The sequence below is a fragment of the Haliotis rufescens genome, unplaced genomic scaffold (assembly GCF_023055435.1).
Source record: "Haliotis rufescens isolate VD_foot unplaced genomic scaffold, xgHalRufe1.0.p SCAF_14, whole genome shotgun sequence".
Lineage (NCBI taxonomy): Eukaryota > Metazoa > Mollusca > Gastropoda > Lepetellida > Haliotidae > Haliotis > Haliotis rufescens.
Window position 1 is genome coordinate 6,801,458 of NW_025963824.1, and position 13,605 is coordinate 6,815,062.

A 13,605-nucleotide genomic window follows, 5' to 3' on the forward strand; every position below is an offset into this window, starting at 1 on the left:
CATTTGATATTAATTTATCATAAAAGATTCTAGCACACTTTACATGCTTCATCGGATCACTCAAGCAACTGTTTATATACACATTTTGTAAAAATAAAATCTAGTTTTCTTGATTGTTGTTTTCCATGATTCGGGTATATTGAAGATTACATATCTATAGTCTAATATTGTACCTTTTATCGGATATTTTGGTTTCAGTTCTTCAAATGACATCAGTCCTTTTTCATTGCATATATCTTTAATTGAGTAAATTCCACTATTAGCCCAGTGCTTTATGTAGTATGTTGCTTTTTGGAAGTTGTGGTTAAGCCATAATGGTTGGGACAAAATTTCTTCTATATTATCAACATTGATAATATTCTTTTCACAAAAGCTGTTCCAAGCTTCCAATACATCTTTCTAGTATGGGTTTTTAACAAAAGATTGCTTGTCAACATTAGCACCCAAAGATAGTATATCTTTAATTGGGATATCACAAGGGTTACTATATGTTGTTGTTTTTACAATATAATCAGTTTTAGTGCGTCAATAAAGGCTCTAATGTTAATCATGCGTAATCCACCTTCCTCTTATTTTCTTGTCAAAGTGCTCCTTTTGATTTTGTCTTTATTATTCCAGATAAAATTGTAAAATATTTTGTCAAGTGACAAGACAAAGTCCTCAGGAGGGTTAGGTAGTGTCGAAAATATATGAACTAGTTTGAACAATGCAAAAGTTTTTATGAGTTTTCCTATTATCGTTAGATTTCTTTTTCTCCAATTTGCAAGCAGTCTATTTATTTCTTCTAGCTTTCTTTTTGTATTGATTACCCAGAGTTCACTTAAGTTTGGATTAAACATAATTCCAAATACTTCAAATCCATTATTGTGCCCTTCTATTTTTAAGTCTTAAGATAAACGATCATTGCTACCCACTTTTGAGCCTATCCATATTGCTTTTGTCTTGTCTACATTAATTTTTAAGCCAGACATTTTGTAGAATTTATTTAGTGTTTCTGTAGCTGCATATAAGCTTTCATCTTTGCCATTTAGAAATAATCCAGTATCATCAGCATTTTGCCCCAGTTTGTATTCTTTGTCATTGACTGTCATCCCTTCAATTTTATTATTATTTCTAATCATACATCCTAGGATTTCAGCTACTAGGAGAAAAAATATATGGCGACAATGGGTCTGCTTGTCGACAGCCTCTTTCATTTGTAACAAATTCTGAAACTTCTGTCATTGATTTCAGAAGTATATTATTTTTTATGAAAGTTTCTTAATTCATCCAATATACAATTGCCGTCTGTTATTACCGTATGTAGCAAAGTTTGCCAGAACCACATTGGATTGGAGAACAAAGCATTGCTGTTTTAATATTTCTTGTAATGAACCTGTATTTTCCAAAGTTATCGGGGATTGTGATTGAAAGTCAGCAGCAAGGACATCAACTTAAATCATTGATGTGTGAGGTCACTTGCGTCTGTACTACTTTCAGGATAAAAATACTTGTACTTGGTATTTATATGATACATACTGAAGGTTTAATGTCTTTATGTATTTAATATGCATGTCACATTCCCGTGAATAACTGGTGGGCAGTCTAGGCAACTGCTTCATGCTTGTTTGATAGGCATTACTTAGAAGTTGAGGGATGACAAGATAGACACAATTTTTATGGATAACAACTTCTTTAATACTGCGAAAAGCGACGTTTCGGTATAGATCCTTATACCGTTGTCAAGCAAGACTGAATGAGGGACACAGTGCAGAATATATATAGTAGGTGGAGGATATTCTGCACTGTGTCCCTCATTCAGTCTTGCTTGACAACGGTATAAGGATCTATACCGAAACGTCGCTTTTCACAGTATTAAAGAAGTTGTTATCCATAAAAATTGTGTCTATCTTGCTTCATGCTGTTGAAAACTCAATGGGACAACTTGAAGTCGCTCTCTGTGTTATGACACATTACCAACAGTGGACCAATATAAGTGCTGCATGGAGTTACAATACGTTATTAATAGATAAGGATTGGTTGGTTTGTTGTTTTACGCCGCACTCAGTAATATTCCATCTATATGACGGCGGTCTGTGAATAATCGAGTGTGGACCAGATAATCCAGTGATTGACATCATGAACATCGATCCACGCAGTTGGGATTGATGACATGCATCAACCAAGTCAGCGAGCCTGACCACCCGATCCCGTTAGTCGCCTTTACGACAAGCATAGTCGCCTTTTACGGCAAGCATGGGTTGCTGAAGAGCTATTCTAACCCGGAATCTTCACGGGTCTAATAGATAAGGAATAACATGCTATACCTGATGGATTATAGTGTATGCACACTCAATGGAGATAGTATCACACAAAATGAGTCAAATGGAGCACTGGATTCAAATAGTGGAAAATATTTTATAAACCTTGATACAGACTTGGCAAATACACTTGGATTATACAAGAAAGAGAAAGTTAAACCCAACACAACAGCACGTGGAGTTAAATTACCCTTTCGAGAGCTGTACATCCACCTAGATCCGATTAGTACAACAGTTAATATTCAATGCGAAAGGGGGCGGTCGGGTAGCCTGGTGGTTAAAGCGTTCGCTCGTCACGCCGAAGACCCGGGTTCGATTCCCGACATGGGTACAATGTGTGAAGCCAATTTCTGGTGTCCCCCGCCGTGATATTGCTGGAAAATTGCTAAAAGCGGCGTAAAACCATACTCACTCACTCACTCTCAATGAGAAAGTCCTTAAATTTTACTAAGGGCTATTCCAGTCAAAGATGAAATTATAATAGTGGTAGAACAGAATCTTTCTCATCATTACAATATAAGAATTAAAGGCAAGGTATTATTACAGAACTCAAAGTTTCTGCATTAGATATAAAACATCAATCTGTACAAATAGGATATTTGAGTGTATCACTTCATATTATAAATAATGGTTGATTCTGTGGTCCCCTGAACACATCACCTTAAACAATACAGTAACAATAACACAATCAACACAACTTGAATAAAGACACACAATAACACAATCACACTTTCTGATCCTGGAGACACAGAAAGATTTGATAAACCCGGTATAGAAGGCAAGTTGTATGATTTACACCAACAAGCAGAAATGAGTTTTATCTATGACACCTACTGTTGTACCAAGGAGATTTAAATCATGTGTTGGATAAAGAACCCAGGAAAACGTCTTTCTCAATCTTGTCTTCGCTGATGATAATAAATGGATTATGCTCCACCCAAAAATCGACTACATATCACGATTGGTCCCCTATATGTGATAATGGTAGGTAAAGTGCATCATTCAACTAACATACACAAGACCAAATAGCGTCCATTCCAATTTGGAATGAACGTTGGGATGCTTTGGAAAGATCGCTCATTCCAAACTTTCCAAAGCTTGGAAGGATCGATCTTTCCTGAAAATCCAAAATTGGAATGGCAACATTTCCAAACATATTTCCAACACAGGAAATGTTTGGAATGACTTGGAATGGTTTGGAATTGTTTGGAAATATGGTTAGAAGGAACAAGTTAAAATATGTTTTATCAGTAATTTGAACAATAAAAAGACTATGAATTATTTATTGAGTTTAAACTATATATAATAAATAATAAATTTATCTCAAACATTCACTACTTGTCTGTCTAGCGAGGGGCTTTTACAGTCGCATTCTCCCTAAGGTGAGAGAGAGACCCGCACTTGACTCGAAAAGACACTTACTTACTTATATTGGAGATTTAACGTGCGCTTTCCGACTGCAAACGTATGTCGCACACGGGCCCGGCCAGGCCATTTAATCATTTAATGTGTTTCCAAAAAGGGGAAAAGTGAGTTTGTGCAACCCAGTGGGGGGGGGGGGGGGGGGGGGGGGGGGGGGCGCTTTAAGGGTTGCTTATATAGTCATTTTGAAATTTTGAGATTTGGAAAGAATGCCAAGAGTGGGTGGGGGGCGAACTAAGGGAGCTGTGTGTGTTGGGTGGTTGTTGGATAAGGTAGTTTTGGTTTTATTATTTTATTTGGGGTTTAAATGCGACTAATTAGTCCTGTTTTAATTAGGTATAAACCTAAGGCTTTGAATTTTTCTAATTTATTTTGTGGATTTAGGATTGATTCTAGTGTCAGTCCGGTTTTAAGATTTAGGGTGGTCTGTAGTGTTGTTCGGTGTGTTTGGTAGTGTGTGCAGTGAATGAGTACGTGTTCTGGTGTTTCTTGTTGTTTGCAATGTGGGCAGTTTCCTGTTGTGCGTAGCTATTTTACGGTGATTATTTAGTTTGGTGTGGCCTGTTTGTAGTTTACTAATTATTCTGTCGATTATTTTGGATGGGTGTAGTATTTTTGGTTTATTTAGGGGGTTTTTTGGAGTACTTTCCTGATTTGGCTATTTAAGTTTTCGTATATATTTCGCCATTTTTTGTTGATTTTTTGTTTAGTGAGACTTCTGATTTCTGATTTTGAGCTGGGTAAGTTTAAGCTTATTTCTTGGAGTTTAAGGGATAATTTTTCTGCTTTATCTGCCTTTTCATTTCCAAAGATTCCTACGTGGGCGGGGGTCCAAATGAACTCTATTTGTTTACCTGTCCTAGTTAAGTTGTTTGAGCTGTTGAGTATTTGATTTATTAGTTTGGGGTGTTTTTTAGTGTTTTTAGAGGGAGTCGGTTAGGATGAGGATTTTTGTTGTTTTATAGATTGCTGATTGTGTAGTGCTGAGACAACTAATAGGTCTCAAGATTAAGTATTCGGCTGGATGGCAGCTGTCATTTAATTACAAAACACACAGTCGTCTAGACGGCTCACATGTAAGTGCGCCGACATGTGCCTAAGATCATAAAATGGACAATCCTTGGTAACATCTAATTTATTGTTGTCCCACGCCAGAGCTGTGAATAATTCTGTTCATTGAACAATTGGAATTCAGGAAGTTATCAATAATTGTTTTACTTAACATAAGATAAGATAAGTTGTTTACCACATAATATTATGATTTCAGGACGTTCTACAGTCAAAACCATATATTTTAAAATCAATTTAATGACAGACTATGATTTCCAAGTCCCGATTAGCAAATCAATGAGGTATCAGTTTCAGTTACTTTATATATATATTTTTCATAACTATTCTCCAGTTAAAGTCCTATCCTCTTATCAAAAAATCTTTGAGAGTGATCATCATTAACGAAACTCATTCTCGTCAAAGAATACAGAACAAATGAAGAATCAGATGCATACATTTATTGCCATGCTTCATTCATCAAGAAGTAGATTTACATACATTTGTGAATAGCACTTAAACTGTGATAATGAATTTTACCATTGTCCATATTATATTATAAATATTTACCATAATATGGATTTCCGATTATATAAACGACTCCAACGTTGATATTTCAGACAAAAACAAAGTCAGCTGTCTTTTAACGTTCAGGGGAAAAGGGTTTGCTTTCACAATTGAACATTTGTTTTCACCAAAGGACAATCAAATCAAGCCGAAAACACGAAAAATACACATATATGGTTAGCGACCGTCATTATACAGCGAGGGGGGAAATTCGTCTGCTCTAACTGCCTTCACAAAAACATTCCAGCCCTCTATTACTGAGGCAGCTGTGACGTAGTAGCATTACATTCGCTGCGTTTGCAGCATATAAGATGTGTAATCTGTGCAGTGACTCAAGTAATATTACGGCTGAAATCTTACTAGCATGGTTGTTTTAAAAGAAAACTTACGGTTTAAAAACACAATTGTTCTTATATAATGTTTTTAGGTTTGGTTTATAAATACAAGAGAAGATTTTTTATGCATATAAAACTGGTCGAAAACAGCCGAACAATAGAAAAATAAAAATAGGAGTTGTGAATAGTGACAAATTTTAATTACATCCCCGTGTCAATAATTATTGATTGATTCCGTCAAACAACTGTCAAACCATTTATTGCCATATACGTACATGGACACAGGAAGTCGGCGCTGTCGGAGGCTCCGGGTAAATAAACATCGTGGTTTTATGACGGGAGATCAGACGAACCGTGAACCAGGGGCATGCGACGTAATTACACCTAAAGGCATGCGACGTAATTACACCTAAAGGTGGTAGAACCAGGGTATTGTCTCTTGGACTGGCTAATTGACCGTACGTATAATTGGTAAATATATTCGTTTTGACACCCGTGTTTCATGCGTATCCCGGCTCATAAGCAGAATACAGACAAATGAGGCCCCGTGATCAGCGGAGCGTGAACAACATGGATGCCGCCTTTCGGCCGTACGGAACAGTCAAGCTGCGATCTCGGAACTGAATCCAATTGCAAGCGGAGACAAGATTACTTCCCTTACCCAAACATGATCGTTGCTCAGAAATGTTCAAATCTATCTTCAGTAAATCATGAAATTAATGCGAGCATGACATTTATGCGAAAAATGCGATCGTCAGTCCCTCTGATTATTTTAATATGTTTCATTTCATCATGATAAAAAAGTTAGTCACTTATAAGGTTACCACGTTGAAAATGGAAACGATCGTTAACAAAAACAACAAAATGTATTCTCTCATCACTCAGCCTAACAGTGATATAACTGCAAATTAAACAATCAAGTACGCTAAAGTATTACACATGGTGGGTGGAGGACCAGGGGCACTTTGAGTTTGACAGGTGTCATCAACTGGTCAATTAAAACACATCTGTGACGTCATTCTATTGTTTGAACGCTCCATTATTTTTCAGGAATGGAGAGTTGCTTGTCAACTGTACATTATCTTGAAGCAGCATTTGAATTTTTCAAATATTTTCAACTACAGAATATTTTGTCAAAGTGTAAAAGTAGGGATGAGTTTTAAGTAGGGGAATATCCTCGTAACTCTCCATTCCTTAAAAATAATGGGCCTCGGCCCCTGCAGGGCCTCTGCTCCATTATTTTTAAGGAATGGAGAGTTACTCGGACATTCCCCTCCACGTAACATCACGGTTTGTATATTCACGTTGATTGGACAGTCTAGACTGGCGCCAACTAATCATGACGGCGTCTTCAGAACAGAACAGAACTTTATTTCTCCCAGGTTTAGGCTAACGTGGATAACGGAAAATTTTGTTTTAGTGAAATCATATTTGTAATTCAATCTAATATACTTTCCTTGATTGATTATATGGCTGCGGTCGTAGATCCGGATGTATCTAAATATGCTCAGTATATACACAGGGTTTATTGTTATACTATTAGGATCAATAGATACAATTGAGTATTTATACCCTTGATCATAAAGTTAGTCACTACTTTCACATTTTGATTTGTATGATTTGGGTTATGATTAAATTGACAAAATAAGAAATCATTCCGTGTATATGTGTATTATATATTGTACCCCAATACGTAATTAAATTGTGTATAAATAAGGACACTAGGTTAATTACTGTAATTGATTATTTGATAAACATATTCACATTTAGTTGCGTGATATGTCACAGAGGTAAAGCTAATTCATAACAACTAATTGTCCCATTTATTTGGCTTCTATCTTTTATATGAAACAAATGCTATAACATGGGGTGATAAACTTCATTGGCAATAGACGTAGCATATAATTGTCCGCATGAACAGTCTATTCTGTTCCAGATATGTTTATTCATTTTGTCAGCATTTAAATCGTTGCACTCCTGGCTCAATGATTCATTTGACGATATCTTGTTCCCTGTTTTGAATTACCGTCAGATAGTTCCAGAACAATTATAAAATTTCCAGCCCTATGTGTTGCGCATAATTCCGAGATAATTCGAAGTTCATATTCTTGTACGAACACTTATTAAAATTCATTTATACCTAGTACTATTATGTACATACGTATATTAGTTCAAATTATAATAATGAGGCCCTCTATATTCTCGAAACGGTCTTTGTTCTACGACAACCGTAAGTCGGTATGGGAAAACAAAATATTTGTTTAATTGTTCAAAGTTCATAGTCAATGTCATATGATTATACACAAGGAAGATAAGAAATTAAATATAAAGAGTAGCCACTTTAAATGACAGAAATTCTTTTAATTAAATTTGCTCATGATTTGATCTTTTCGTGGTACATAGTGCCAAAATACTCTTAATTATTTACTTTCATGTCATTACTAATCTCACATAAGGTCAATAGTTGTACAACGTTTAACAGATATGATTATGACATGCTGTATCCAAATATTTCCAAACAAATCCAAACAAATCCAAGCTGGGAAATATGACCTTGCCAAATATTGGAATGGTCATATTTCCAACTGGAATGGTGGTATTTCCAAGTTTTGGATTTTTTGGAATGGATGATATTTTGTCCAGTGAAAATGTTTGTTTGGTTGTTGTTTAACGCCGCACTCAGCAATATTCCAGCTATATGACGGCGATCTGTAAATAATCGAGTCTGGACAGACATTCCATTGATTGACATCATCAGCATCGATCCATGCAATTGGGATACGATGACATGCATGAACCAAGTCAGCAGGCCTGACCACCCGATCCCGTTAGTCGCCTCTTACGACAAGCATAGTCACCTTTTCAGTGGTAGTGCCATGCATATAATGTACACGTGTATGTATGTCTGTATTTCATCTCCATTGTGGACAGGTATGCCTAAAGGTTACCACCGCATGCAGGTTGGTCAGATCGTGACTTATATCAAGAAGCATCCCAAGGACAGAGGCTGGCATGACGCCCTTCGTGCTTGTCAGTCCGAGGGTGCATCGCTGGTAAAGATGGATTCAAGTAAGAAACAAAAGCTGGTGGACAGAAAGTTTCCACACTTTGGGAGAGGTAAGTCAAGAAACAAACATGATTCCTCACAGACACCTGAATATTCGTGGTTGATACTTTCTTTGCCACGTTTGGCAGTTAGAAGGTCAAGCTTTGCAATGGTCTGATCATGCATTCAATTAACATTTTTGTGACTTGTCAAGACTTCACGTACACCTCGTCTCCTCAGTAACTAAATATATATGGGAAGTTAATAGGCGATACCAGATAGGGACAGTGGGACTCACTCACTCACTCATTCACTCACTCACTCATAAATATACTACAGTAACTATAGTTTTCAAATATATATGGGAAGTTAAAAGGTGATACCAGATATGGACAGTGGCACTCACTCACTCACTCACTCACTCACCCTTCCACTCACTCACCCTTCCACTCACTCACTCACTCACTCATAAATAAACTACAGTAACTATAATTTTTTAAATATATATGGGAAGTTAAAAGGCGATTCCAGATAGGGACAGTGGCATTCACTCACTCACCCACTCATCCACCCATCCAAACACCCACTCACTCACTCACTCACTCACTCACTCACTCACACACCCAAACACCCATCCACCCACTCACTCACTCATTCACTCACTCATGTATAAATATACTACACTGTTGAGTAGTGTTTTGTTGTCACCTTCTTCTTTGCAGTCTACATGTGGATTGGTCTGAACGATGTTTTCCAGAATGATACTTTCTACTGGACAGATGGGGAACGTCTCACCAACATTGAAGCTTGGATTCCTGGTGAACCATCACTTGTGGCTGGTGGGATGGATGAGGACTGTGTAGAGTCAAGACATGGCCACAAATATATGAATGACATCCCATGCCATCTCTTAAGGAGTTACCTCTGTGAAATTGATCCATTAAAATGACATTTAAAGCACTCATTTCCTGAATTCTATACATGAATGACATCCCATGCCATCTCTTAAGGAGTTACCTCTGTGAAATTGATCCATTAAAATGACATTTAAAGCACTCATTTCCTGAATTCTATACATGAATGACATCCCATGCCATCTCTTAAGGAGTTACCTCTGTGAAATTGATCCATTAAAATGACATTTAAAGCACTCATTTCCTGAATTCTATACATGAATGACATCCCATGCCATCTCTTAAGGAGTTACCTCTGTGAAACTGATCCATTGAAATGACATTTAAAGCTCTCATTTCCTGAATTCTGTACATGAATGACATCCCATGCCATCTCTTAAGGGGTTACCTCTGTGAAACTGATCCATTGAAATGACATTTAAAGCTCTCATATCCTGAATTCTATACATGAATGACATCCCATGCCATCTCTTAAGGGGTTACCTCTGTGAAATTGATCCATTAAAATGACATTTAAAGCACTCATTTCCTGAATTCTGTGATTTGGGATGATGACAGATGAATCACTGTACTGCATGTACAGGGGCGTTCAATAAGTTTTGCAACTTCAATATAAGACCAAGTCGCAGAAAATCTTTTGCACTTTTATTTTTCAATATAATCTCCATTCACCTCAAAACACTTATTCCATTTGTCCTTCAAGCTTTTAATACCACTTTTATAGAAATCCGCAGATTGGACCTCTAACCACGCCTCTGTGGCAGCCTTTATGTCCTCGTCATCCTGGAAGCGTCTTCCACGTAGGGCAGAATTCATTTGCCGGAACAGGAAATAGTCACTGGGGGCTAAGTCTGGGCTGTAGGGTGGGTGATTTAACTCTACGGCCCAGACTTAGCCCCAAGTAACTAGTTAGTTATGGGAGTCGTGGAGGGTTATTAAATATTCTGTCCAACGTGTATAACGTTTACTGTATCAAGTGACTTAGTTGTGAACGTGTTTCTATTGTCTGCATTTATATTTTTGTCATGTTATTTGACTTATTGTATGTATTTTCACTGGCAATATTTTGATGTATCAATGTTAAGAGTAGCTTAGAGTCGGCAGCTAAATGTATTTATTTAAAGACAACCAGTCTGTGACCGTCGAGAATACAATACTCAAAACGTAAAACTCTCTCTGTAGCTACAAACATACAGACTTGTCAATCTCTTTTGAATATATTACTATATGAATCCATCCGCAATATCGTGAAGCGCCTGTCGATTTTGTACTTTATGTTGTAGAATACTCGATAAAGATACAGGTATTTCAGCTGCAGTCACATTTAAGAGAATTACAATACTGCAAATTACCAGCATAAAATTTATAAACACATTCTCACGTTATATGTAAATTTGTAAAAGTAGAAATTTTGATTTTTGTTAAAATGATTAAGTATCATTATCTGGTAGTATTTGAATAAGCATCTGCAGTTATCTTGTTTTACTTAAGTTGCTACGGTTCAGCTGGTAATAGTTGTTATGTTCTCATGGTAACGTTTACTTCAGTGATCATTCAAAGTACTTGTACTTTTAAATTCAAATTATCATGTTTGTAAGGAAGAGGTGAGGTGAAATGGGGTTTAACATAGCGTCCAAGATTATTGCACTTATATAGCGACGTGCATGCACGTGTGTGTGTTTGTGTGGCTGCTTGTACTCGTCCGGACTGATGCCGATTTATAATGCTACCCCACTGAGATACAATGCCGCAGTTTAACATGAATACCCCACTCAGACACAGTATACTGACTCCGAGCCGACCAGTCCTTGTTTTAGCCCCTTAATGCCGAGCGCCAGACAGGGTAACAACAAGAACCATCTTTTAACATCTTTTGGTATGATCGAACCCCGGACCTTCCGCTCTCCGGGCGGACGCTCTACCACTAGACCACGGAGGCGGTCTTGTAAGGAAGAGAATATGTGGATGTCATATGTGGATGTGTGATATTCTCTTCCATGGGTGTATCACTTCTAAATGCCTTTCAAAGACCTGATATAAAAAAGTTCAATGTAAAAATTGATCTGTTCTTGAGTAGGCTTCTCTAAATACAGCTTCTGTGCTATCTAAAAATAAGTCCGTCCATGATTATAATTATTATTATTATTATTATTATTATTATTATTATTATTATTATTATCATCCATACAGTTCGAGCACCATGTCATCGGTATGTTTGATGTATTCATTCACAATTCTCAATGCCGCAAGCCTTGTTGGTTTGAACCTGCTTGACCGCTTGTTTGTAAGTTTAAGAATGTTCGGAATGAAGTATTAAGTGAACGTATTTTACTATACTCTAATATTAACTTCATTGATCAAGTGAGTGAGTTATGTTTAACGAGGCTTAATGTGGGAGGAAAACCCGAAGTGATGCAGGTCTTAGACGTTTACCACTCCGGTGGCCCAGTCGTCTAAGGCGCCGCGATTCGACGTTCATACATTCACACACCGTATTCCAGAAATGACGGAAACACTTACGAACTACTTACAAGAACGACACAATTTGACGTTCATACATTTACACACCGTATTCCAGAAATGACGTAAACACTTAGGAATTGCTTACAAGAACGACACAATTTGACGTTCATACAGTTTACACACCATATTCCAGAAATGATGTAAACACTTACAAACTACTTACAAGAACGACACAATTTGACGTTAATACAGTTTACACACCGTATTCCAGAAATGATGTAAACACTTACGAACTTTCCTACAAGAACCACACAATTTGACGTTTATACATTTTACACACTGTAATCCAGAAATGACGTAAACACTTACGAACTGCTTACAAGAAGGACACAATTTGACGTTCATAAAGTTTACACACCATATTCCAGAAATGACGTAAACACTTACGAACTGCTGACAAGAACGACACAATTTGACGTTCATACAGTTTACACACCGTAATCCAGAAATGACGTTAACACCTACGAACTTCTTACAAGAACGACATAATCTGACGTTCATACATTTTACACACTGTAATCCAGAAATGACGGAAACACTTACGAACTGCTGACAAGAACGACACAATTTGACGTTCATAAAGTTTACACACCGTAATCCAGAAATGACAGAAACACTAACGAACTACTTACAAGAACGACACAATTTGACGTTCATACAGTTTACACACCGTATTCCAGAAATGACGTTAACACCTACGAACTTCTTACAAGAACGACATAATCTGACGTTCATACATTTTACACACTGTAATCCAGAAATGACGGAAACACTTACGAACTGCTGACAAGAACGACACAATCTGACGTTCATACAGTTTACACACCGTATTCCAGAAATGACGTAAACACTTACGAACTGCTGACAAGAACGACACAATTTGACGTTCATACAGTTTACACACCGTAATCCAGAAATGACGTAAACACTTACGAACTGCTGACAAGAACGACACAATTTGACGTTCATACAGTTTACACACCGTAATCCAGAAATGACAGAAACACTTACGAACTGCTGACAAGAACGACACAATTTGACGTTCATACAGTTTACACACCATAATCCAGAAATGACGTAAACACTTATGAACTGCTGACAAGAACGACACAATTTGACGTTCATACAGTTTACACACCGTAATCCAGAAATGACGTAATCACTTACGAACTGCTTACAAGAACGACACCATTTGACGTTCATACATTTTACACACCGTATTCCAGAAATGACGGAAACACTTATGAACTGCTTACAAGAAGGACACAATTTGACGTCCATACATTTTACACACCGTATTCAAGAAATGACGTTAACACTAAAGAACTGCTTACAAGAGCGACACAATTTGACGTTCATACAGTTTACACACCGTAATCCAGAAATGACAGAAACACTAACGAACTACTTACAAGAACGACACAATTTGACGTTCATACAGTTTACACACC

General features: G+C 37.1%; 1 protein-coding gene across 1 annotated transcript; it reads left to right on the forward strand.

Moving 5' to 3' along the window:
• Positions 1–8,604: 8,604 nt before the first annotated feature.
• On the forward strand, positions 8,605–9,666 carry LOC124112877 (CD209 antigen-like protein E). Its single transcript, XM_048395589.1, has 2 exons — positions 8,605–8,788; positions 9,440–9,666. The coding sequence occupies exons 1-2, from the start codon at positions 8,605–8,607 to the stop codon at positions 9,664–9,666; spliced, it is 411 nt and encodes a 136-aa protein (XP_048251546.1).
• The last annotated feature ends 3,939 nt before the right edge of the window (positions 9,667–13,605 follow it).

Excerpts from the sequence above, each read along its gene's own strand:
- LOC124112877 (XM_048395589.1), top strand. The coding sequence starts at position 8,605 with ATGCCTAAAGGTTACCACCGCATGCAGGTTGGTCAGATCGTGACTTAT. Across the intron at positions 8,789-9,439 it reads GTTTCCACACTTTGGGAGAG|TCTACATGTGGATTGGTCTG; the intron begins GTAAGTCAAGAA and ends TCTTCTTTGCAG.